At 44.2% G+C, this 26,694-nt stretch overlaps 1 protein-coding gene across 3 annotated transcripts in view; it reads right to left on the bottom strand.

The window, feature by feature from the left end:
- The window catches only part of LOC115131575 (semaphorin-6D-like), a 137,652-nt gene that overhangs the window by 12,253 nt on the left and 98,705 nt on the right, over positions 1 to 26,694 (bottom strand). For all 3 annotated transcript variants that reach the window (XM_029663384.2, XM_029663386.2, XM_029663385.2), the window contains 15 exons: positions 19,657 to 19,877; positions 17,799 to 17,913; positions 17,528 to 17,585; positions 16,571 to 16,627; positions 15,956 to 16,057; positions 15,072 to 15,162; positions 14,607 to 14,729; positions 14,270 to 14,358; positions 13,216 to 13,433; positions 11,916 to 12,047; positions 11,582 to 11,737; positions 10,261 to 10,434; positions 9,622 to 9,762; positions 8,279 to 8,356; positions 335 to 393 (listed from right to left, as the gene is read on the bottom strand). In XM_029663384.2, coding sequence (XP_029519244.1) covers positions 335 to 393; positions 8,279 to 8,356; positions 9,622 to 9,762; positions 10,261 to 10,434; positions 11,582 to 11,737; positions 11,916 to 12,047; positions 13,216 to 13,433; positions 14,270 to 14,358; positions 14,607 to 14,729; positions 15,072 to 15,162; positions 15,956 to 16,057; positions 16,571 to 16,627; positions 17,528 to 17,585; positions 17,799 to 17,913; positions 19,657 to 19,792 — 1,729 coding nt within the window. In that variant the 5' untranslated portion in view covers positions 19,793 to 19,877. The remainder of the gene's footprint in view (positions 1 to 334; positions 394 to 8,278; positions 8,357 to 9,621; positions 9,763 to 10,260; positions 10,435 to 11,581; positions 11,738 to 11,915; positions 12,048 to 13,215; positions 13,434 to 14,269; positions 14,359 to 14,606; positions 14,730 to 15,071; positions 15,163 to 15,955; positions 16,058 to 16,570; positions 16,628 to 17,527; positions 17,586 to 17,798; positions 17,914 to 19,656; positions 19,878 to 26,694) is intronic.

The following is a 26,694-nucleotide window of genomic DNA, read 5'->3' as shown; positions in this document are numbered from 1 at the left end:
TGCTCTGACATGCACTGTGGAGCTTATATAGACAGGTGTGTGCCTTTCCAAATCAATCATATGTTTTTTATTTGTAATACATTTGCAGAACTTTCTAAAACCCCTTTTTCGCTTTTTCATTATGGGGTATTGTGTGTAGATTGATGAGGACTTTAAAAAAAATCATTTTTAGAATAAGGCTGTAACGTAAAAAGAAAATGTGGAAAAAGGGAAGGGGTCTGAATTCTTTCTGAATGCATTGTACTTCCATGAAGGAATATACCCTTTTTTCACAGGGCTTATATTTAGATGATTGGCCTGTTGCTACTGTATAGGGAAGTTGTTGATCGCTCACCAAGGCAGCTCTCAGGGTACAGTGAGTGGTCTCCCTCGATATCCTGCTCAAAGCCAGCCCTGGAGAGAGCAAAAGAGAAAGAGTAAAGAAGAAAGGCTCATCACCCGTTTTCCTCTTTGCTGACACAAGCAACCACCTACCCAACTGTAATTGGGTCATTTAAATATATATATATTTCACCTTTATTTAACCAGGTAGGCCAGTTGACAACAAGATCTCATTTACAACTGCGACGTGGCCAAGATTGAGAAAAACAGTGCGACACAAACAACACAGAGTTACACATGGGATTAACAAAAGTACAGTCAATAACTCAATAGAAAAGTCTATATACCGAGTGTGCAAATGTAGTGAGATTCGGGAGGTAAGGCAATAAACAGGCCATAGTGACTTAATAATTACAATTCAGCAATTAAACACTGGAGTGATGGATGTGCAGAAGATGAATGTGCAAGTAGAGATGCTGGGGTGCAAAGGAGCAAAAACAAAATAACATGGGGATGAGGTAGTTGGGTGGGCTATTTACAGATGGGCTATGTACAGCTGCAATGATCGGTAAGCTGCTCTGACAGCTGATGCTTAAAGTTAGTGAGGGAGATATAGAGTTGAAGTCGGACGGAAATTTACATACACCTAAGCCAAATACATTTTTGCAATTCCTGACAATTAATCCTAGTAAAAAATCCCTGTTTTAGGTAAGTTAGGATCAATACTTTATTTTAAGAATGTGAAATGTCAGAATAATAGTAGAGAGAATGATTTCTTTCTGCTTTTATTTCTTTCATCACATTCACAGTGGGTCAGAAGTTTATATACACTCAATTAGTATTTGGTAGCATTGCCTTCAAATTGTTTAACTTGGGTCAAATGTTTCGGGGAGCCTTCCACAAGCTTCCCACAATAAGTTGGGTGAATTTTGGCCCATTGAGGTCAGGGCTTTGTGATGGCGACTCAAATACCTTGACTTTGTTGTCTTTAAGCCATTTTGCCACAACTTTGGAAGTATGCTTGGGGTCATTTTCCATTTGGAAGACCCATTTGCGACAAAGCTTTAACTTCCTGACTGATGTCTTGAGATGTTGCTTCAATATATCCACATAATTTTCCTGTCTCATGATGCCATCTATTTTGTGAAGTGCACCAGTCCTTCTTGCAGCAAAGCACGCCCACAAAGCACGCCCTCCAAACATAACGATGGTCATTATGGCCAAATAGTTATATTTTTGTTTCATCAGACCAGAGGACATTTCTCCAAAAAGTATGATCTTTGTCCCCATGTGCAGTTGCAAACCGTAGTATGGTTTTTTTATGGTGGTGGTGGAGCAGTGGCTTCTTCCTTGCTGAGCGGCCTTTCAGGTTATTTACATTTTATTATTTATTTCACCTTTATTTAACCAGGTAGGCTAGTTGAGAACATGTTCTCATTTGCAACTGCGACCTGGCCAAGATAAAGCATAGCAGTGTGAACAGACAACAACACAGAGTTACACATGGAGTAAACAATAAACAATTAACAAGTCAATAACATAGTAGAAAAAAATAATCTATATACATTGTGTGCAAAAGGCATGAGGATGTAGGCAATAAATAGGCCATAGGAATGAATAATTACAATTTAGCAGATTAACACTAGAGTGATAAATGATCGGATGAACATGTGCAGGTAGAGATACTGGTGTGCAAAAGAGCAGAAAAGTAAATAAAATAAAAACAGTATGGGGATGAGGTAGGTAAATTGGGTGGGCTATATACCGATGGACTATGTACAGCTGCAGCGATCGGTTAGCTGCTCAGATAGCAGATGTTTAAAGTTGGTGAGGGAGATAAGTCTCCAACTTCAGAGTAACAAAATGGATGGCACTGTGATAAACTGCATCCAGTTTGCTGAGTAGAGTATTGGAAGCTATTTTGTAGATGACATCGCCAAAGTCAAAGATCGGTAGGATAGTCAGTTTAACGAGGGTACGTTTTGCTGCGTGAGTGAAGGAGGCTTTGTTGCGAAATAGAAAGCCGACTCTAGATTTGATTTTGGATTGGAGATGTTTGATATGAGTCTGGAAGGAGAGTTTGCAATCTAGCCAGAGGTGGATCAGGGAATCGCCCGCAGCAAGAGCAACATCATTGATATATACAGAGAAAATAGTCGGCCCGAGAATTGAACCCTGTGGTACCCCCATAGAGACTGCCAGGGGACCGGACAACATGCCCTCTGATTTGACACACTGAACTCTGTCTGCAAAGTAGTTGGTGAACCAGGCAAGGCAGTCATTAGAAAAACCGAGGCTACCGAGTCTGCCGATAAGAATATGGTGATTGACAGAGTCGAAAGCCTTGGCCAGGTCGATGAAGACGGCTGCACAGTACTGTCTTTTATCGATGGTGGTTATGATATCGTTTAGTACCTTGAGCGTGGCTGAGGTGCACCCGTGACCGGTTCGGAAACCGGATTAGAGCACAGCGGAGAAGGTATGGTGGGATTCGAGATGGTCAGTGATCTGTTTGTTGACTTGGCTTTTGAAGACCTTAGATAGGCAGGGCAGGATGGATATAGGCAGGGTAGGATGGATATACGTCTGTAACAGTTTGGGTCCAGGGTGTCTCCCCCTTTGAAGAGGGGGATGACCGCGGCAGCTTTCCAATCCTTGGGGATCTCAGATGATACGAAGGAGAGGTTGAACAGGCTGGTAATAGGGGTTGAACAGGCTGGTAATAGGGGTTGAACAGGCTGGTAATAAGGGTTGCGACAATGGCGGCGGACAGTTTCAGAAATAGAGGGTCCAGATTGTCAAGCCCAGCTGATTTGTGTGGGTCCAGGTTTTGCAGCTCTTTCAGAACATCTGCTATCTGGATTTGGGTAAAGGAGAAGCTGGGGAGGCGGTGGCGAGTAGCTGCGGGGGGAAGAGCTGTTGGCCGAGGTTGGAGTAGCCAGGAGGAAGGCATGGCCAGCCGTTGATAAATGCTTGTTGGAGTTTTCGATTATCACGGATTTATCGGTGGTGACCATGTTACCTAGCCTCAGTGCAGTGGGCAGCTGGGAGGAGGTGCTCTTGTTCTCCATGGACTTTACAGTGTCCCAGAACTTTTTGGAGTTAGAGCTACAGGATGCAAATTTCTGCTTGAAAAAAGCTGGCCTTTGCTTTCCTGACTGACTGCGTGTATTGGTTCCTGACTTCCCTGAACAGTTGCATATCGCGGGGGCGTTGTTGTGGAGAGACAGTTCGATACTGGTAGACTGGCAAGTATTATCCAGGCTAAAAACAGGGCTGGCTGTGCAGAAGGTAAAAGCCGCTAGCAGTGGCTAACAATGACTAAACAGCTTGTAGCTAAGTAGCTGGTTAGCTTCTGGAGGTTCTTGAATGTATTCTAAAAATGTAAAATAATGGTGATTCCGAATCACATTGGGTGAGGCAGGTTACTGGAAGGTATAATCAAATTAAAAATCGAAAAGCGATTTAAAATAAATATGGGTCTGGCTGGGGACACAGCGTTTCAGACAGTTAGCAGGCCGGTGCTAACAAGCTAACAGTTAGTAGGCCTGGGCTAAACAAGCTAGCAGTTAGCAGACCGGGGCTAAACAAGCTAGCAGTTTGTAGACCGGGGCAGGCTAGCAGTTAGCAGGCCGGGTTAGAAAGCAAGCAGATAGCAGGGGCTAGAAAGGTAGCCTTTGGGGGACGTCGCGATGGGGTTAAGTCTGTTTTTGCCTCTTCGTGCGGTGACGTCGATAGACCGGTCGTGGAATTAGTAGGGTTCCAAGTAGCTCTAGGTAGCTAGCAGGCCTAGCTGGTTAGCATAATGGGCCTTCAGCGGGCGTCGCGCCTGAGGGGCCTGTTGGGAGTCCTCGGGCAGATTATGTCGGTATTCCAGTCGTAGGGGATCTGCGGGGTTCCATGCCCCGTACCGGCTGTAGAAGGGGTCCGGATATTGTAGCCTAGGAGTATGCTTCGGTGGTAGCACAGGAGCTCTGGTCGGGCTAGCTTCAAGCTAAGTGGATGGAAACGCTAGCCAGGAGTAGTCATCCGGGGTTGCGGTTAGCTAGTTGTGAAGATCCAGATGAAAATGTAGAATCTAGATTTAATTTTGGATTGGAGATGCTTAATGTGAGTCTGGAAGGAGAGTTTACAGTCTAACTAGACACCTAGGTATTTGTAGTTGTGGTGTCGTCTGCGTAAAGGTGGATCAGAGAATCATTGAACCCTGTGGCACCCCCATAGAGACTACCAGAGGTCCGGACAACAGGCCCTCTGATTTGACACACTGAACTCTGTCTGAAGTGTAGTTGGTGAACCAGGCGAGGCAGTCATTTGAGAAACCAAGGCTGTTGAGTCTGCAGATAAGAATGCGGTGATTGACAGAGTCGAAAGCCTTGGCCAGGTCGATGAATACGACTGCACAGTATTGTCTTTTATCGATGGCGGTTATGATATCATTTAGGACCTTGAGCGTGGCTGAGGTGCACCCATGACCAGCTCGGAAACCAGAAGGTACATTGGGATTCGAAATGGTCGGTCATCTGCTTGTTAACTTGGCTTTCGAAGACTTTAGAAAGTGTCGGAGTGTCGGGGAGTGTCACCCCGTTTGAAGAGGGGGATGAAGGAGAAATGGGGAGGTTTGGGCAAGTTGCTGCGGGGGGTGCAGAGCTGTTAACTGGGGTAGGGGTAGCCAGGTGGGAAGCATGGCCAGCCGTAGAAAAATGCTTATTGAAATTCTCGATTATTGTAGATTTATCGTTGGTGACGGTGTTTCGTAGCCTCAGTGCAGTGGGCAGCTGGGAGGAGGTGCTCTTATTCTCCATGGACTTTACAGTGTCACAGAACATTCTGGAGTTTGTGCTACAGGATGCACATTTCTGTTTGGAAAAACTTGCCCAACCTGCCAGTTGTCGATGAGAGAAGATTTTTCTTATCCAGTACATTCACAACCTGAGAGACACATCCTGCACATGCATATGACGTCACCATCCACAGACAAGGTGGTCGAATCAGGAAAGAGAACATCCGTTTTGCTGGCACCCTAACAAAGTTGGTCTGTTCTCCCCTTGTGCGCTGTCCAATTAGAAACCAGCGTCACGACTGATAAAGGTCAGATGATAATCTTCCTATCAGGTGACAGGGGGAGCAGAAGTGGCCAGGATAGCCTGCATCAGTTAGGAGAAAAAGGTAGCAAGGACTAAAGCCAAGGTCATTATCCAGACCCTATTCAAACAAAATAAGGAGCCAGACCCAGTGTTTTGCATGTACATTTACACTATTTAGCAGACACTCTTATCCAGAGCGACTTACAGTAGTGAGAGCATACATTTTCATACTAGTCCCCCGTGGGAATCAAACCCACAACCCTGGCTTTGCAAGGGACTACTATATTCCAGAACACGTTAAAGGGAAGTGAAACACACAAGTGCAGGTTTAACTATTGGGGGCTGTATTTTGGGCCACTCTCCCCTCCTACCCACGGAGAAGAGGGGGTTCCAGTATTCATTCTCATTAGGACTTTTCAATCAGTGCCTGCCACTTGCACAGACAGCCATCTATAGATTTAGATTCAGCATGCCCGTGAATGAGAGAAAGGTCCATACACAACCAGATACATTTAGAGTGGCTGGAGGCTAATGGAATGTGGGGTTTGAAGGCGGCACACAAGTGTCCATTAAGGGAAGGGGAATGAATATGATTAAATTGGATCCCACTTCTGACACCACCGGGAGCTCTGTGCTGCGGAGTCCTTGCTTTGTGTACATTTGTTTATTTTTGCTTTTTCTCTCCTCTCTCCGCTTCTCGTTCACTCACTCTCCTTTGTATCCATTTTCAAAAGTGTGGGATGCGTGAGTGCTATTCATTTCCCTCACTCAAACTGTAACGTTCTTCTATTTACTAGCAATGAACGAGGGGAAAGGACTAGGAGACATACATATGAAAATATGAAAATTCTCAGAAATAGTCTCACTGACAACGCATACTCGTAAAAAAGGACCTACCAGAGATGCATACAGGCAGTGAGACTGATATAAGTTTATACAAATGCTTGCTAATTAAAAGTCATATAAGAAAATAGTCACCCACTCACATCCAAATAAGGAGGATTCAGTTTAGGAGAAGGCCTAATTAGAGGTTTGAGTTTAAGAAGACAAACATCATATTTTAAACAGTGGTGGGCCAGGCTGCAGAGTTGCTTCGGGACTGGCAAAGCACTTCAGCTCCATTTTGTTTTTCGCCGATCGCCTCACTTGGGAGCTCTTTAGAGCATTTTGCCAAGATGGCCCGGTCTGCCAAAACGTCTGTCGCATTCACCTCTGGTCTGGATCAACCCGTTCGTCTCCAGGGAAACCACTGACTCGCTGCCACAACAACAAGGCCCATCTGCTGCTCATCTTAGGGAAGTGGCTGAACCACAGTGTCCTGGATAAGGTGTTTCCAGAACATTCTTCCTTGTCCACTGTACTCTAACTCTCTAACAAAAACAGAGATATTTCACTGAGATTTATACTTTGGAGGTGCAACTTTATGGAACTTGCAATAGTCTCTCAAAGTTCATGAATCCCCGTCTTAAACCACCAATTCCTGTGCTGCTGGGATTAGGAATGTCCCCCAAAATCCCATAACTATATAGATTACAGTGAGTGCCATTAGATCCATGTCGATGACTGACATTTAAACTGCAAAATGACTTTTTTCAGCATCTAAAAGATTTAATCAAGGCCTTCTACTGCGGACACAGCATGACAAATCGCGCTAAACCGCCAACCCTGGAAGCGCCATGTCGAAAGTCACAGGATGGAAACTCAATTCTGCAGCAGTTAAAACAGACAGAATGCTTTCCGCTATTCTCCTTGGTTCCACAAATCAAAGACCTTCGCTTTTTTCCCCTCGACAATCTGGGAGATTCAGGGAGATGTCACATATCAGCGAAAGAACAACGGGCAAATGAGTAGGAGAGGAGACAGGAGAGGGAGGAGAGATGGGGACCCACTATGTCAGCTTGCCAAAAGAGAGGTGTGAGAGTAGGTGTGAGCCACAACCTTGTTCTTTAGCACCACTTCACCAAAGGGGGGGGGGGGGGGGTGCTAGCCCTACACATGCAGAGCCACAGTACCGCTGGTTTTTGTCTGCGACTCTGCAGTGAAACACCGGATTCAGCTAATCAAGGTGTTGACAATTAGTTTGATTAGTTGAATCGGGTGTGATGGCACTAGGCCGGGACAGAAACCGCGAGCAGGATAAATAATCACTGCTAGGGAATGGGTGGGGTTGTGGAACAAAGTGAACTGGTGGCATGGCCAAGTGAATCCCAGTAAGCTCTTACACAGCAACCTTTTCCATAGCACTGGAGAGCAATGATCATGAGTCAGTGTCAAATGACCCCTCTTCAGTTCATGAGAACTGATCGATGGCAACCAATCAGTTGTTCAGTCATTTCCTTTGTTTCAGAGAATTGAAGAGACTATTTTCATTTTCAGGAGGTCTGGGGTGACAACATTTTTTATTCCTGAGAGATTGCAGTATCTGTCAGCTCATAAATAAATCAATGGACTCAAGCCATTGTGGCTCAAGTGGTTGATTGTTCCTTTCACTTAAAGTGCATTGCAAAAGTGGAAACTGGCCCAAAGCCAGCAGATATAAAGAAACAAATGGATGCATATTAGCATTAACTGCACAAACAGAGTTCCAAAGTGTATAATTTGCTGGTGTAAAGAAACTGACTATCGGGAAAACTCATCTTTGAAGAGCGGTCCTCATCTGCAGTACAATGATGTCACTTACTCAATACATTCTTCCTTAATATGACTTTCAAAGGGTTTTGAGATTTATTTCCCTTATATCTTCCACTCTCTACTCTCCTCTCCTTTTATGTGGGCCAATACTGATGGCAGATATACGATCACGCTCTCAAACCTTTATTACCTTTCAGATTGATGCCTTTCAGCGCGACAGGAAGGAAAGTGACACTTACTTGAACCCTGGCGCCATGTTGGCACAGCTCCCGGTCCGGAGCCAGATGCAGTACGGGTCGCGGGAGGACAGACAACTCCTAGAAAATGACGAGGCAAGAGACGGTTAAATCCCTGTATGATATTGCTCCTTGGCGTGGAGGCAATGGGCGCCCGACTGTGTCTACGTTGACAAAGTGACACGCCACACACACACTTGAGGCAAGGACACTGCTGCGGTCTAGTGGAGCGCGGTCTGTTAGGGCTATTCCCCATCTGGTGTCTGCAGAGCGAGACTGGCCTGCGTGTGAACACAGAGAGGTGAATGTGTCTGACAGTGTGTTTTAGCTCATTCTCCAAGATGACAAGTATGCCTGTGAAAGACCTCATAAAGGACAGGTGTGTGCATCTGTTTCTAAATATTTCTGTGTGTGTCATGACGGGCAGCCTGGAGGAGTGAAGCCAGTTATCTTAGTGACAGGTGCCCCTCAGTCTCTCTCCTCCAGCTGTGGAGACATGCTGACAGCCAGGACCACAGGGAATGAGGGGGTGCTCCGAGGGGAGAATATGGGAGAGGGGAGGGGGGGGGGGGGGGACTGTCATACACTTGCCTAGGGAAGGAGGAAGAGAGGGGGTTGTCTCCTTTGGATTTCTCACTTGTCAATCAGTGCTCTATGTTTTCATGAAACCCTGCCTCCCACACGTCCCACTAGTAGGAGTTTATGCACACGGCCTCTCAAAAGGTATTGTGGGCTGACCCAGACTGCGTTTGTATGCATGCACATGCGAGTGTGTGTCCGACTATGAAGGAGGCAGTGAATTGTTTTGTTGCTGTTTGAATGTTGATAAATTCCAATGGCAGGATCAGTCAACTATAATGATATTGTTGATGTGGTATTCTGTGCTAATGATATCCTGAAACATTTCCAACATTTACGGGCTGTTAAAATATTGATTCCAGGGGCAATTAAGCGCCCATTTCTAATGTTTTGGTTGTTTGCCAAAATATACAAACAGGCTCTTTTAGAAGCTGTGCCAAATACATTTGGACAATTTGGTAATTTCCTCATGGCTTCCCTGTTCTCTCTAGCTCAATTATCTGACAAATGACTAGAACAAATATAAATATTTGTTGATACTGAAATCACTTGACCACAATTTGACATTGAAAGAGCTTGGTATACAGAGACTAAGTATTTGTTATAACACATTAGAGTAAACCATTTTGAGCAGTGCAAAAGCACCAAAAAATGCCAGGACCCATTTTTCCTAGGTCACGTAGTCAGGGAAAACTCGGCCCTAACAATACTGTATATCCTCCCATGTGTATTTTCACACAATCGTTTCCGACCTTGTTGTAACTCACTTTTTACAGGCGCCGTGCTCAGTGCAGCGGCTGAGTGGTACTCTGATGACACAGCTGGTGAAGGCCACGAACAAGGCATGATGCTCCTTATCCAGCTCCATTCCCAGAATCCTCCGGTCCTCCTGCCCCTGAATGTTACACCTTTGGGAAAACATGGTCACATGACACGTGAGAACACTTAAAGCACAACCATACTAACAGATTCGAGTTAGACCATAGACATGTGAAACACAGTACAATGACTCAGTCGCAGATAGAAATGGGAGCCCCATTTAAAGCCTATCTCTGTAAGAAATGTGCATTTAGGAAGTTGATATACCATTTGAACCCCTAATATAGTGTGGAGAATAAAATTACTCTGCTTGTGAACTACCATAGTAAAGATGTGGACCATTTGGTGGAAGTAATAGCATTATAATGTAGGTTACAGCTTTAAAGAGGGTATAGACATTCATTTTGGAGATTTTCCAGACTGATATTACAGTACTGTCACAATGGGATGCTTATACAGCAGTCAGGTTTTCGTGCCATAACCAACTTTTACTTTTACTACGCCTGCGTAGTTATGACCTATTCAAAAGTGGTTACACACTTACTTAAGTGAGGTTATAGACTGACTTATTGAGGTTTTGTGCTCACATTGAGGGGTTATACACATCTATGTCCTCCAGGAGCTGGGAGCCAAAGGAGGCGTTACGATGAGTGCTGGACAACACCTTCAGGACCCTGCCATCCTCTGAGCCCAGGAAGACCACAGTGCGGTCCTTAGACGGCCCGGCAGAGGTGTCCACCGCAATCTGAGTCAGCTTGTACCTGGAGAAGTGAAAAACACAGTTAGCGCTGATTGTACTTCCGGAACTGGTAACTCGTCAGCCATAATGGGTCAGTCATTCAGAACAAGTGAACCGCCGTGACTGGCATTGAGACACAGGTCAACATAGGGTTATAAATGAAGAATTTTTCATCCCTTAAAAAAAGATTTTTGCTCAGCCTTTTTTGTGCTTTTCCTGATTTGAACTAGTATGGTTTTCTGTGCACCAAAAGATGGAGTGGATAGTACACTCAAATGGGGAAAACAGAATAGCTAGAGTGCAGCTGCTCTGAAAATTCCCTTTTGCTTTAGGCTACTTTCTGGGTGAGATTTGGCACTTTCCCGAATGGCTTGTGTTGGTTCCCTAGCAGCATAGCAGCTGTCAAGGAAGGTTTTGTAAATTAACCATGATTGTCTCCAAAATGTACATGTTCTTATCTTTGTGTGTTTACACATGCATATCTAACGCCAGTCATCTCTACTGGCTGCTGAAGACTGAAGCATAACCCCTGCACGTTATTTTCAGTTTAATAATAACCACTATGCTATAAAATGTTATTTCCTCGGGTTCATGAATGCAACACACTCGATGAGAACATCCTATGATTTAAGCCCCATTTTATCGCCAATATTTCCATGACTTCGGGATATTTCACTAGGAGGTTTCGTCTCAGGATGTTTGGAGCAGTGTGAAATAACATGTTCCCTGTGCCCCCCTGGCTTCTGTTGTCATTTACCAGAGTATCACATCAGCTTCCTGTGGTGAGAAGCAGCAGGCCGGGCACCCAGGGGGTACGGCAGGCAGACTCAAACACCTCATATCACCTCTGCACCGCCAGTAAATGTCAAGCTTTGTGGATGAAGCCACAGTCTCCGGTCAAACAGAGAAGCAGTAGCTAGGCTGAGGCAATTTCTGGGTTTAGTTTCTGAGCGAGGACCCCAGTTGCCTGGTTTGAGTAAAGTGTTATTCATTGAGTCATTTGACTTACTGTACATGGTTGCACAAAAACTTTGCTGTCATACTGCTGATATGTCAGATTTGTATAACATTGTATGTTATATTGCATTATTGTATATTTGTCTATGGTGCCGTTTGTCCACACAAAGATAAATAGTTATATTCTATTGCATGGTACTGCCCTACAGTACCTGCTGGTGGTGCGGGTGAAGCAGGGCCGGTCGTTGACGGAGGGCACCGCCTCGTCCATCAGAGGGTAAGACTTGATGAAGGTCAGCGTGTCGTCGGGGAAGGTGGTGGACGACTTGTAGGCAGAGGCCAGGCCGTCACCGGCACAGGAACCAGGTCTGAAGTAGAAAATAGAGATTTGAGAAATTACATTTGGCAACTCTTATTCAAACAAAACATGGGTATGTACTGTGCTAGTCTAGCTGGTCCCAGATCTGTTGGTGCTGTATGGCCAACTCATATGGTCGTTGTCATATGTAGGCTAGTGTTTCCCCCCTTTAGAAGGCAGTCTCATACCTAGGCTTGGGCACCTGTTCCTCTGGTACTGGGGTCCAGGCTGAGTCACTGGTTTTCTGCTCCTTAAACTTCCCATTAAAGGCCTTCTCTATGTCATCCATGTAGAAGGCACACACTGCTGAGCCAGGGATACTGACGAGGGAGACAGACGCAAAGAGCGTGTTCAAAAAAAGAGCCTTGTGGGATTGAGTTATTGAAAAGGTTTGTTGAAACATGGTTGGCTAGTCAAACAAGGCAAACATTTTTTTGAATCCAATGTTTATCTGGTGAGTGTAGAGCTCTGTGTATAATTCCAAATCAATATCAACTTTTATAAATGTGCAATGAGCATAAAAATACACATTTATATAAGGAATTGGAACCTCTCATTCTGAGAAATAAGCACCTTATCCAGGTCGGCCACTTGATTTCAATATCTAAACAAAGTAAACAGTTGGAGACAGAAAGGAGGGTGTATTCATAACAGTTTAACTGTTCTATCGCATTAGCAAGCAAATGCAAGTTGGCTAGATTTCAAATATAAAGATGAACTGGCTATTCACTAGCACGTGGGCTTGTGCTTGAGAGATTGTTCATGAGACCTGTGTTCATTTTCTATAATGCCTGTTACAAGAAGTGGGTCATTATCTGTGGGTGTGCATTGTCCATGGTTCTAGTATTTCTTTTTACAAAAAGGGCTTTTTCATAGACAGACTTGAAAGTCAGATCAGTGATTATTGAGGGGAAAAAAAGCAGATTCAACTATTTTGATAAAATAATGTAATATATTAGTGGGTCATATGGTTGTGGAAGGCTTATATTTAGCCTAGGTATCATTTTACGAGCCCTGAATTCATTAGATTATTCCTGGCTGTTTGAAATGCGGTGTATTTACCTTAAATTGTGAAAAATTATTATTTGGAGAAAACCGAGATATATATCATGAGTGGCCCGTAAATTAGAAATACATCGATATATGGTTTTTAGGCCATATCGCCCAGCCCTGAATTTCAAAATAAGGAGGTGTTGAACAATGGAAGTGCTAATGAATTTACCTGCAAAAAAGCAGAGAACTATTCACACAGACCTAATAGGTGTATTTTGGTTACAGGGTCTGTGAAAATGCAGGAATCATAACTAGGTCTTTAGGTGGGTTTAAATTGTCCATGTTTTTTAACCCCCTACCCCTTTCAGATGTACAAAGGTAAAATAAAGCAGGCACGGTAAAATCGTAGGAATGTTGTCTGTGTATGAAGAAATGTATGGATATTGGCGTTGATGGAATAGTGCCCACCACTACTTTCTTGGCCACTAGGCTAACCTGTTAGCTTGCGTAGTAAACACTCCCACCACCGCGGGGCGCTGGTTGATCTGTAGCACGTTGGTGAGCGACTGCAGCACGTCGAAGTAAAAGAACGAGTCGCCGGGCACCGAGCAGTTGAGCCGCGCCTTCAGGAAGGAGGTCCAGTAACGCTCCAGCACCCGAGGAGAGCCGCCGTTGTCGTTCTTACACACCCGCGCCACACGAGAGAACACCACCTTGGAGCAGAACCAGAAAATTATACAATATAATAGAATAGTGCTTTATTATCCTAGGCGCTCTTCTCCCGACCCCTTGAGACAACAAACATGACTTAATAGGCTTGAAGCAGCACAGGATCAGTCACAGTGCTGGCTATCTGGGGTTAATAAGTGCCTTGCTCAAGGACACAACGGTAGTAGTGTGTACTGGAGATTCTGTCACCAGCTGTCATCTCATTTTCAACTTCTCGATTCTTCACCATAGGATTTCAATCCGCAACCCTCTGGATGCACTTACGCCTATCTAACCTCCAGACTAACCCCCACAAATGGACGTTATTTCCCATTCGTAATAGCTCAGTGATTCCGGGACATAAGGCTGCAGACCTGTCATTATAGCTCATATCCTATGTCCAACGATAATGGTGCCTTCATCTTTTCAGAATAAATCGATCACTCGTCTCAACTAGTCATGATACATCTGATAAGAGTACATAGAACATCTGTTGTTTAATCTTTTTTTTTTCTTTATGATTTTTTTCAGTTTTAAACAGAACAAAAAGACCACCAGGAATTCCGCTAAAACTTTGGTTAATTTAGGAAATTTGTTCCCAACTATTCTCACAAATAAAAAAGTGACACGTGACTGTCTCAATGTAATCAAGGTATGAAATTACTGTTATTTTTCAATATAATCTCTTTTTGGGCTTAGTTGTAGTCAATTTGCAGTGTAAAAATTATTAGAATTATGTTCCGGGCCTCTGACCATCCGCTCCGACAAAAATCAGCCCCCGGCTGAATCTAGTTGGCTACCCCTGTCATACATCAATCTTATATAAGTGACACCCTCTTACCTTGCCCAGTGTGGTGTACTCCACTGCAATCTCACTGAGGAAAAAGTAGACATAATTTCCATACTCGATCGCATGGTGGAAATGGGGCTCTGGGGAGGCAAGGAGACACACACAAGCGGGGAAAAGTGAGAGTTGAGATTGAATTAAAGTCATTATAGTGAGTCATACTTTTCTGGTGTGTATCAGAGATGGAGTCACTGCTGTTCAGGCATTTGTTCCAACCCAGTACTAACACCTGATCCAACTAATTAAGGACTTGATGACACGGTGATTGGTTGTGTAAGAGCTACACATCCCCAACCAGGACACTGGTCGACACAAAAGTCATGTGACCAACCTCGGAGCCACTTGGAGTCGTACTTGACGGTCCGCAGGACGGGGCTGTCGTCGCCAAGACTACGATAGATGACAGCGTCGCTGGCCAGGAAGTCGGTCATGGTGGCAGAGTAGAAATCACCGCCTGAAAAATAAAGTAAGTAGAGAGAATATAGTAATTAATACGTATGATAGTATAGTAGTAATACATAGTAAAATACCAGAATTCATATGGATACGCTTTATATATTTTAAAAAAACACATTTTCATAAATAATGCTATAAGAATGCTCAACTGATTAAGCTAATATTTACTATAAGCTAGGTACAGACTTTTATGACTCATCAATTTAACCATTAAGACTAGGCTTCTGTCTCGACCTGCCTAAAAGGTCTTACATTCAGTCTTTGGACAACATATTATTTGCTAATGGACTACGGACAAAATTTCATTTCAAATTCTACATTTACAAATTGAGCCACTCACCAGCAAAGAGGCCGAGGTTGGATTGACCCGACTCGAAGGGACAGCGCGCCTGACCCACCACCTCCTCGCCAACCTGCTCCAGGGTGGTCATCTGTGGGAATGAGAGAAGACTGTTAGTTCTCTGTTGCCATTGTTGCTCTGGGCATGGACTGAAACCAGCACTGCACGAACCCCTTAACTCCTTTACCTCCGCTGCAACATTAGCTGAATTGCTAACACAGCCATTGCTATTGCTAGCACGGCTGTGGACGTTTAGCCCCTCGCTGGCGCTCATAAATTACCTGGCTGCCTCTCCAGTCCCTCTTGGGACGGTCTCCTAGTTGTGGCTAAGCAGGAGTTGGACTCCCTGCCCCCCCCCCCCCCCCCCCCACACACACACACACTAGGAAAAACAAAACAACATCTGTCTGGTTGGCTTCACCTCACTCTGCCTTCAATGAGCTCCAATTAAGTAGTTTCTAATATTAAATGACAAGTCCTCTTTATTGCCTTTTCAACATAACTTCACACTATTGCATGTATGCAAATTGAATTGGTAATTGTATTGAATGCGAAAAACAGACAAATGTGTAATGTCATCTTGACTTTTATTCAATTGTGAGTCATGAGTGAACAAACCGACTGCTCGGGAAGCAATTATACCTTCTCAATGCAAAGAGGATTGAACACACAAAGGCTTAGCACTCAAGAGGGGGTGAATGAAGAGCCAAACTGTGGCCTTGTGATAATGACTAGCTCGTTGTCTCTGCATGCCCGCCAATCAGCAATCACAGCTTTATAATTGGAGTGACATTAACAAACGTCAATCATGGCTCTGTCGAATCTAAAGGTTTGATGAAAGAAGTTAACAGCACACATCAACACCTAAACTCACACACACGTACCTTGTAGTTACGGCAGGTGGGGTTGAAGGCATTAGTGCCGCAAGCAAATAGGGTCTCGTCGTTCCGCGGTACCAGCACTTTGACATAGTTGTAGCATTCATCCTGGAAAAACACATAGGCTCATTCAGTATCACTGAGAACTCATGTACTATAAATACATTTGGAACAAGAACAGGCTGCCATAATAAAATAGCGCTGATGCATTACTCGGCCTCACAAGAGAATTATGGTGCATTTGAAACCATCCAATTATGTTATAGGGTGCACTTACATTTTTTAAATGTAACCTTTATTTATCTAGGCAAGTCAGTTAAGAACAAATGAGTATCTACAATGACAGCCAGCCCGGCCATACCCTAACCCGGACGACGCTGGGCCAATTGTTCACCGCCCTATGGGACTCCCAATTGAGGCCGGTTGTGATACAGCCTGGAATCAAACCAGGGTCTCTAATGCTGAGATGCAGTGCCTTAGACCGCTGCGCCAATCGGGAGCCCCCCACTTATGCTGCTAGGGAGAGTCGACTACCACTGAAGAATGCCAAGCGGTAGCTAGTGTGTTCTCTCTTGACCTTAACGTAGACACACATAGAACATGGTGGAGAAAGATACTCACGCTGTTTCTACCCCTCACGGTACACTTGGCCACATCCTTGGACCTCCATGTCAGCTTCTGCAATACATGAAAGGGGGGGGGGGAACAAAATATGACACCACACCATGCTCTAGACCAGGGGTGTAGAACTCATTTTGTCCCGGGTGGTCGCATTCGGTCTTCAATAAGGTCCGGAGGGCCGCATTGAAAATTGGTTGTACTTCCTCGCCGTCAATTTGCTAAAAATGTTCCTTTTTCCCATAGCTTTCATTTTGGTGATTAGTAGCGAGCTGGACACAGTCAAGAAACGGTATGAATGTAGGTCCATTATCATTTATACACAGTTTCCATTTGGTTTTAGTTATTTTAAAGTATTATGAAAAATCACCGGATTGGAACCCCAAATGCCGGGTTTCGCCCGCGGGCCGTATGTTTGACACCCCTGCTCTAGAGAAAGCGCCACCCCACCACACATAGGGTTACATGAAAGAGCCTGATGCAATCACAGAGTGCGTTCATGTGGCCATAACCGGTCAGAGGCCTCTCTGTGACCTTTGGGTAATCTTTGGATCTACCTGCTGAGAGCTTCGCTCGACTTCGCAACCCCATCCGGAGAAGTTGTTTCTGGGAAGCTGATATGAAAAGGGGCTTCCATGTAGAACTACTGGACCTCTGCCATATTGGGGTTACCCTCGAGGGTCCTCCGGGTGGGGAGCAGCCAAGCTAAGGGCCATTGTTTGCAGGCTAGTCCATTAGTGAGGAAAACTCAGAAGAGGCCAGGCTACGGTACTTCTAAAAACAAATATAATTGACATTGCAAATAAATTATGGGCACTTTGGTGTTTAGAAGAGAAACAAATGTATCAAAAGTATGCAGTAATAAACCAGATGGTCATGTTAGTTCCTGCTTGTATTATGGTGTATTCCATCTTGAATAGCCATGTGAGGTTTGATCGAATGTTTGATTATGTAACTTACCAGCTGGGGGACGAAGTCGTCACCAGCTGTGGTCAGGTTTACTGCAAAAACATGGTCCCTGTGGGGTAAAGATTAAGATTTAGTGTCATGGTGTTCTGTGCACAGTCTCATAAATAAAAACAAACTAAAGGTTTGTTTCCCGGATTCTGCATTGAAAAACCTTCAGTGTCTGGGAAACAGACTCTAGTTTGATCAGTCTGGTAGTGATGTTTTATTGGTTGTGATTGTTAGCATGTGGACCAGAACAGAGGCAGTGAATTGGCTGACTGACCTGGCAGCGATGTAGAGCATATGGTTGATCCTCAGCATCCTCTGGAAGTCCAGGCCTAGTCTGAATGTGTCGTTGTCCGACACCAGCCCCTGGAACCCTGGGTACAGGTAGGAGTCTACAAAAAGAGAGAGAGAGAGACGTTGAAGATAAGAGTAGCTGAATTATCACATATATTTCAAGGTTTTTCCAATTCATGACCCCAACTCCTGGACAGCTCACAGCTTTATGGAAATGACTACTATCTCAAGTTGTCATTTATAATTGGTAATCGTGCTTGGTCCTGACAGGCCTCATTCTGGTGTTTAAATCTTTAATTACGTAGTATTTGTTGTATTTTCAGTTGCTTGTGGCAATAAATGGATACAGTGTAGGTTTGCAGTCGCTAAACTAAACCAGTCACTCTCTGGTCAGGCACGCTCCCATTCTAGTCATGTCCTGTTCTTCCTGTGAACGGTATCCAGGTTCGGGAGGCCTGGCTTGTTTCTAAAAGGTCAGACTAGGGGAAAGATAATGAACAGAAACCTCTGCTAGTCCCTGCTCTCCTGCTCTAGCCGTCTATGTCCAGTCCTGGGTCTTGTTCATCAAGGCACGCAAGAGAAAACGTGAGGGTTTCTTCTATTGTCTGTTTTATTCCGTTTGGTGCCCAATGAACACAACCCTGCTGAAGGGTATATAGAGGTTTAATAGAGGCATAGTTTATTTGGCTTGGGATGAGTGAGCTAAGATTTTTTTTAAAGTGTCTGCTATTGTATTTCTGTCGTAAGCAATTTGCATAATGGCAATTATTAAAGCATATACTGTAGCTGTACGATTAAACTCAATTCATCTGCCCGAAAGGCTTTGTTTGGACAATACAACAGGAAATCTGATGACTAGGCAAAAGTGTTCATTAAATGATAAGACTGTTGGCATTTCGTCGATGGCAAAGACGGCGTCAGCTCGCAACCTGCAGAGTGAGGAGACGAATACGCTCGAACACTAAACAAAATGCCCTTGAGAAGTCCACTCTCACAGTTAGTCTAGGTAGGTCTGATGGTGTCGTTTCCACTGTTCGATAAGTCAGGAGATATATCCGCAATGGATCTGCTTCAAGGTGTTACCTACTACATTCAACAGAGATGCGATGATATCAGTCTGAAATGTTCAGCATTTTACCTCGACTTTGATTTGTGCATTCCGATAACACACTGTAAACTCCCTTTCGTTCTTTGTCCCCCTCTCTTTCCGAGATTCCAAGCTGTTGACCTGGCAAACCAACACCAATTTAATGCCATGGTGCCAATGCCTCAGCGACTCTTTTTCCTTTGCCGCTCTTTATCCTCCTTTCTCACACCAATAATGTATTAGACCTGCCCGGCTCATTAACTATCATGTAAATCATACCTCCTGCAGCCGATAGAGCCACATATAGTGGAGTACTTTAGGAAAACAATGCCCAACACCCACTCAAAAATCAACGATGGCCATTTTGAGTGTACATCTCTGTTCATAATCTTATTTGGGGTTTAATTTGCACAAGACCGTTCATCCACACTCATCTCCTGTGCAGGCCAAATCTACAGACTGACTTTGGTCCATCAATGTTTTAACAAGGTAGCATTAGGGCTCTGAGCCAGCCTTAGGCAACGCAAATAGGGAATCTGTTTCCTTGCGTGCTGCTGGAGACAAATACCACAGCAGTCTTCCTCCCCTAACTCAGTGGTAGATCTATATGTCACATCATATTAATGCACTCTAACTACCAGTCTCGTGCTACTAAATGAATCCCCTTATATCACTGAGGAAAAATATGCAACATGGCACCACTTGGCCTTTAAAATCATTTTAAGCCAATCAGGGGGCTGGTGGGTCTACTCACGCTCCCATCGGACAACGTTGATTGGCTCCAGGTCTTTTGGGAAGGGCGGGGCTGTGGCTGAGGTGGACAGTAGACAGGAAGTGAGTGTGAGGGCTGCCAGCAGGAGGCGCCACCTCGTCTGTTCCGGAGGGACCATCTTCAATGAGGAGAAGGGGGGTGGGTAGCAGCAAGTGGGGCTTCAGCAAGTCATGGTGTGTGGCTCAGATCCACGGGGGCCCTGTCTGTGGAAGGTAAGATTGAAGGAGAAGAGAGGAATTCAGTTCAGTCAAATGAAAAGGGGTCAGAATACAAACACATGTTGCTTGACTCTACATGATGAAAACCCATTTCATATCTCATACTGCAGATATGTAAATGTTCTGTCAAATATGTAATTGCTCAACTTAGGACATTTTCTCAATTGGCTAGTGGTTTTCAAATATTCATCGACTGAGGAAACGAAGTCTATTATTTGAATGATACAATTTCAGGACAAAAGATGCATTTTTAGCGTGCATTATCTAAGCAAAAAGCTACCATTATGATTCATCATAGCGTAATGGCATTTAAAGGTAACACAGGAGCTCAGATCTGGGAGTAAAACAAAATGGATTCATCATTGCAATTTGGAAAGTAATGCACAAAAATATATCTCACAGGACAATTGATTTATGTGATTGTGTATATGTTCTGGTCTATCAACTCATGACACCGGCAGCAGTCCAGAACTCGTCAAACTAATCAAAATGTTAACACTAATAAGTAAAATAAATAAATATCCAAGGTCAGACTGACACCAGGCTGTTTAGTCGGAAATATTAACGATCAACTTCAAGCTGTCTGCTTTCGTCAAAACAATATCAATGAGGAACGAACAGTTCAGGCTGGAACCCAGATGGTCTTAACGGCTGCTAATGTCAACATCTGCCTCTTAGAGTGCTAACATGCTAAGACACACAACCAGAGTGATTGTGGGAAAGGTCATTCTGTCGGAGATACAGTACACATCAGTCCAATGGACCATAGAGATGCATTCATCTACATTTTTAATGAGTCAGTCCCACATTAAAAACCAAGTAGATTGCACAGAGCCAGATATACATGTTTTACAATTACTAGGGTAACATACTTGGGTAACATCCTGATTCTCTGACTCTTTCATGAGGAATATAGTGGGAGGAATGCTGCTAGCAAGAGGAAATTAATCCTTAAATTAGGCCTGACTCTACACACACTAGGGACTGGACGTTAGCATGCCACGCTAACTACATACCCTCCCAAAGTCAACAAACAACAGGAGCACTCGCCATCAATATCAATTAGCCTACGCCATTCTCGTTTAGATTCCGAGCAGGTGTTGTGCTTAGCCGCGAGGTCAGCCAGTCATGGCCCCCCGCTATAAATTATAACGATTAGCGTCTAGTCGTGTTTACAGCGGGGCTCGCAGTAGCCTCTCTACTCTAAAGGATTACACCCACTCAGACACTAAATACCTACTGCTTCACTACTGTCAAACTGTAGAGAAAGTAATGGATGATGAGGCAACCTGAGTTGTCATTCAATCGATGTTTGGGAAAGTAAGTCTGAGGTAATTTTTGTGATCACATTACACAAAGAGGGGAAGTGTTCAAAACTCAGTACAATACATCACAGGTACTGTAGTAACTGCAATGTTGTTTTCCAGGCCAATATCATAAAACAAAAGAAACAATGGTTATATATTTTTTCTGGGTAAGCCAATGTCATATAGGGCTCCTGAGTGGTGCAGCTGTCTAAGGCTCTGCATTTCAGTGCTAGAGGCGTCACTACAGACGCTGGTTCGATCCTGGGCTATATCACAACCGGCCGTGATAGGGAGTCCCATTGTGCGGCGCACAACTGGCCCAGCGTAGTCCGGGTTAGGGGAGGGTTTGGCCGGGTTAGGCCGTCATTGTAAACAAGAATTTGTTCTTAACTGACTTGCCTAGTTAAATAAAGGTTAAATAAAAAAAGATATAGTATGACTGTGTGAGCTAAGGCCCAGCTGATTTCAGTCCACCTTCAGCTGACCTCGCAAGCGACTTGAGGAGCTAAAAGTGAGAACATGCATTCCCATTTTCTCCAATAGAGTGGTTGCTACAGCACTGCTAAGAGCTCCCAGCTGGGAGACATAGACCCCTGAGACAAAAACTCACTCTAGCTCTTCAACTGGTTCTCTATTGTGGTGGCGCCTGCCTGGGTTGTGGCAGTCACAACTGTGGGGAGATATTGCAAGAGATCAGAAGTATTGTATGAAGCCGCAACAGGAGACGGTTGAAGCCATCTTGGATTGATTTAAGCGGTTTGCTTCTGTTTGCTATGCTAAGTGTTCTAAATGTATAAAGACCTGTCACCAGAGATTAACAATCAAAAGTTTAGTATTTGGTCCATATTCCTGACTAAATAAACTTTGTGACTCTACAAACTCTACAAATATGGGAACAAATACTACAGTATTGACTACTTTAATACACTAAGTAAATTTGTTTAAATATGAGATACACCATATATACAAAAGTATGTGGACACCTTCAAATTGTGGATTTGGCTATTTCAGCCACACCCGTTGCTGACAAGTGTGTAAAATCGAGCACATAGACATGCAATCTCCATAGACAAGCATTGACAGTACAATGGCCTTACTGAAGAGCTCAGTGACTTTCAACGTGACACCGTCATAGGATGCCACACAAGCTCATAGAACCAGACTGCTGAGTGCTGAAACTCGTAAAAACTGTCTGTCCTCGGTTGCAACACTTACCACCGAGTTCCAAATTGCCTCTGGAAGCAACGTCAGCACAAGAACTGTTTGTTGAGAACTTCATGAAATGGGTTTCCATGTCCGAGCAGCCGCATTACAAGCCTAAAATCACCTTGCGCAATGCCAAGTGTAAAGCTTGCCGACATTTGGCCCTGGAGCTGTGGAAACGCATTCTCTGGAGTAATGAATCACGCTTCACCATCTGGAAGTCCGGCAGACGAATTTGGCTTTGGTGGATGACAGGAGAACGCTATCTGCCCCAATGCATAGTGTCAACTTTAGAGTTTGGTGGAGGAGGACTAATGGTCTGGGGCTGTTTTTCATGGTTCAGGCTAGGCCCCTTAGTTCCAGTGAAGGGAAATCTTAACCCTACAGCATAAAATTACATTCTAAACGATTCTGTGCTTCCAACTTTGTTGCAACAGTTTGGGGAAGGCCCTTTCCTGTTTCAGCATGACAATGCCCCCGTGGACAAAGCGAGGTCCATACAGAAATGGTTTGTCGAGATCGGTATGGAAGAACTTGGCCTGCACAGAGACCTGACCTCAACCCCATCGAACACCTTTTGGATGAATTGGAATGCCAACTGCGAGCCAGGCTTAATCGCCCAAACTCAGTGCCCGACCTCACAAATGCTCGTGGCTGAAGGGAAGCAAGTCTCCGTAGCAATGTTCCAACATCTAGTGGAAAGCCTTCCCAAAAGAGTGGAGGCTGTTATAGCAGCAAAGGGGGACCAACTACATATTAATGCCATGATTTAGGAATGAGATGTGGTGTCCACATACTTTTGGCCATGTAGCGTACATAAAGTGCTTTCATTCCTAAACAATAAAACAGATATGTATGAAAATACCCTCAAATAAAAGGTGACATTCTGTACCGTTGCCTCACATGAAACATTTTTTTTATAGATTTTTTTTTGTTTGTACTTTTACCCTTTTTTCTCCCCAATGTCGTGGTATCCAATTGGTAGTTACAGTCTTGTCTCATCGCTGCAACTCCCCTACAGACTCGGGAGAGGCGAAGGTCAAGAGCCGTGCATCCTCTGATCCACAAATCAACCAAGCCGCACTGCTTCTTGACACAATGCCCACTTAACCCCGAAGCCAGCCGCACCAATATGTCAGAGGAAACACTGTGCACCTGGCGCCCATGTCAGCATGCACTGCGCCTGGCCTGCCACAGGAGTCAGTAGTCCGTGATGGGACAACGACATCCCTGCCGGGCAAACCCTCCCCTAACCAGGATGATGCCGGGCCAATTGTGCGCCGTCCCATGGGTCTACCGGTCGCGGCCGGCTATGACAGAGCCTGGACTCGAACCCAGAATCTGTAGTAGCACAGCTAGCACTGAGATGCAGTGCCTTAGACCACTGCGCCACTCGGGAGGCCCGAAACGTTTAATCTCAAATCCAAAATGCTGGAGTATACAGTTAAATGTTTTTGCTTCACTGTCCAAATGCATATGGAGGAGAGTGTAACTAGAGGTTCTTCTGTTCAAGCAAAAAGTTAGCTTCCCTATGTGGAAAAGGGGACCAACTGCAGGAATTAACTATGAAGCAAAATCCTGGAAGGATATGCAGGCTTTAAAAAGGAAGAGGAGATATGGCTCTCCACAAAACATTCCACAAGAGGCATGGGTGTCAGTCACCCTACCACTCAACTTCTCAACCCTCTCACTGCGGTCACTGGCGCACACCAGGGGTTTTGGAGCAATCGGAAAACCCCACTTAAGCTGAGACTGATTATGGTCCATGAAAATCACTCCGCACGCATCAACCAGCTTCACAATTACCTAAACACATCTCTGTTATGTACATCATAGTCCCAAAACCTCCCCTGCACTTTTGGTTTGTCAATGCATGGGAATGTGGCTCCTCAAACAGTGTGTCATTTCTTTCGAGGGACCAGTCCAACTTGTTTTCAGTATTTTTTTACTGTACTCTCTGCTCTGTGAAAAAAAAACGATGGAATCGGGGATCGTTTCCCGCAGACTAAAATGGTGCCTTGGTTAAAAGGGGTTACAATGACACACAGACAAATAGTCTCCAATATACAGACCACAACACGGGTCGATGCCCTTATGTTTGTTATTAGATCTAGAGACTTTAGAGTTTAGGGAATTGCTTCATTTCCTCTCATTTGCGACCCATATTACTGCAAAGGCTGAGGGTAACACCTGGTTTGAAGTCAAAGGCAAAAATTATAGTAGGGGAGGGCATCATGCTACATCAAGGAGTCACGGCATTTGTGAGTTTGTTAGTTAGTTAGTTAGAGAGGGGAAGAGACAAATTTGAGATCCGCATCCGGCTAAAACAAAGACAAACTTGGTTCGGTTCAGGCTGTCTTCCTATTTGACGAGCTTGCCAACGGTGGGTGTGTGTCATTCCATAGCATTAGATTACTCCCTGCTTTGACAGCAAATGTTCATTCACATGTACTTACGTCACTGTTATTCACTCGTCATTTGCAGTTTTTCTATGCCAACTCTACAAAACTCTCGAACACCCCATATATCTAAGCTAGCGTAAACACAGCGCCTCAGGACATGCAATGCTATCTACAGTGGGGCAAAAAAGTATTTTGTCAGTCACCAATTGTGCAAGTTCTCCCACTTAAAACGATGAGGCAGGCCTGTAATTTTCATCATAGGTACACTTCAACTATGACAGACAAAATGAGACAAAAAATCCAGAAAATCACATTGTAGGATTTTTAATGAATTTATTTGCAAATTATGGTGGAAAATGAAGTTCTGTAAGCACAACACCAAGACTAACTCTTCACTGCTTGAATAGATTCAGGCGGGCTTGAAAAAACATTTGTAATTCAATTCTGGGTTGTAGTGAATTGAGGGGGTGAAAGGTTTTTACAATGCAGGAGCAAAGGAAGGAGAATTGGGGGCTTTGCCACTCTATTAGCTTAAAGACCTTGGGGAAAAGCTACATGCTCTTAAATCTGATTTGTGGTGATCAGGGCTTAAGCATATAATCTTAAATGGGAGAGGGACAGCTTGAGGGTACTATAAAGTGTAAACAGAATACCTGTCACCATCACTGGTTGGAAAGACCACCTTGAGGCTTAACGTAATCATTGACCTTCAATTGGCCAATTGGCACCTAATGTCGTGACTTATTTTAATGCTACCGAGGCCTAAATGCTCCTTATCTTCCAGTCACAAAGCATGTCGCCCCAAGCCTAGCTTATACAGTTGAAGTTGGAAGTTTACATACACCTTTAGCCAAATACATTTAAACTCATTTTTTCACAATTCCTGACATTTAATCCTAGTAAAAATTCCCTGTCTTAGATCAGTTAGGATCCACACTTTATTTTAAGAATGTGAAACGTCAGAATAATAGTAGAGAGAATGATTTATTTCAGCTTTTATTTATTTCATCACATTCCCAGTGGGTTAGAAGTTTAGATACACTCAATTAGTATTTGGTAGCATTGCCTTTAAATTGTTTAACTTGGGTCAAACGTTTCGGGTAGCCTTCCACAAGCCTCCCACAATAAGTTGGGTGAATTTTGTCCCATTCCTCCTGACAGAGCTGGTGTAACTGAGTCAGGTTTGTAAGCCTTCCTTGCTCGCACACGTTTTTTCAGTTCTGCCCACAAATTTTCTATAGGATAGAGGTCAGGGCTTTGGATGGCCACTCCAATACCTTGACGTTGTTGTCCTTAAGCCATTTTGCCACAACTTGTAAAGGAAGTGTGCTTATGGTCATTGTCCATTTGGAAGACCCATTTGTGACCAAGCTTTAACTTCCTGACTGATGTCTTGAGATGTTGCGTCAATATATCCATATAATTTTCCTGCCTCATGATGCCATCTATTTTGTGAAGTGCACCAGTCCCTCCTGCAGTAAAGCACCCCCACAACATGATGCTGCCACCCCTGTGCTTCACGGTTGGGATAGTGTTCTTCGGATTGCAAGCTTCCCCCTTTTTCCTCCAAACATAACGATGGTCATTATGGCCAAACAGTTCTATTTTTTGTTTCATCAGACCAGAGGACATTTCTCCCAAATGTACGATCTTTGTCCCCATGTGCAGTTGCAAACCGTAGTCTGTTTTTTTTATAGTGGTTTTGGAGCAGTGACTTCTTCTTTGCTGAGCGGCCTTTCAGGTTATGTCGATATAGGATTAGTTTTACTGTGGATATAGATGCTTTTGTACCTGTTTCTCCAGCATCTCCACAAGGTCCTTTACTGTTGTTCTGGGATTGATTTGCACTTTTCGCACCAAAGTACGCTCATCTCTAGGAGACAGAACGCG

This window comes from Oncorhynchus nerka, linkage group LG7, assembly GCF_034236695.1.
Source record: "Oncorhynchus nerka isolate Pitt River linkage group LG7, Oner_Uvic_2.0, whole genome shotgun sequence".
NCBI classification, from domain to species: Eukaryota; Metazoa; Chordata; class Actinopteri; order Salmoniformes; family Salmonidae; genus Oncorhynchus; species Oncorhynchus nerka.
The sequence above is the reverse complement of the archived record's forward strand: the minus strand, read 5'-3'. Positions and strand labels throughout refer to the sequence as shown.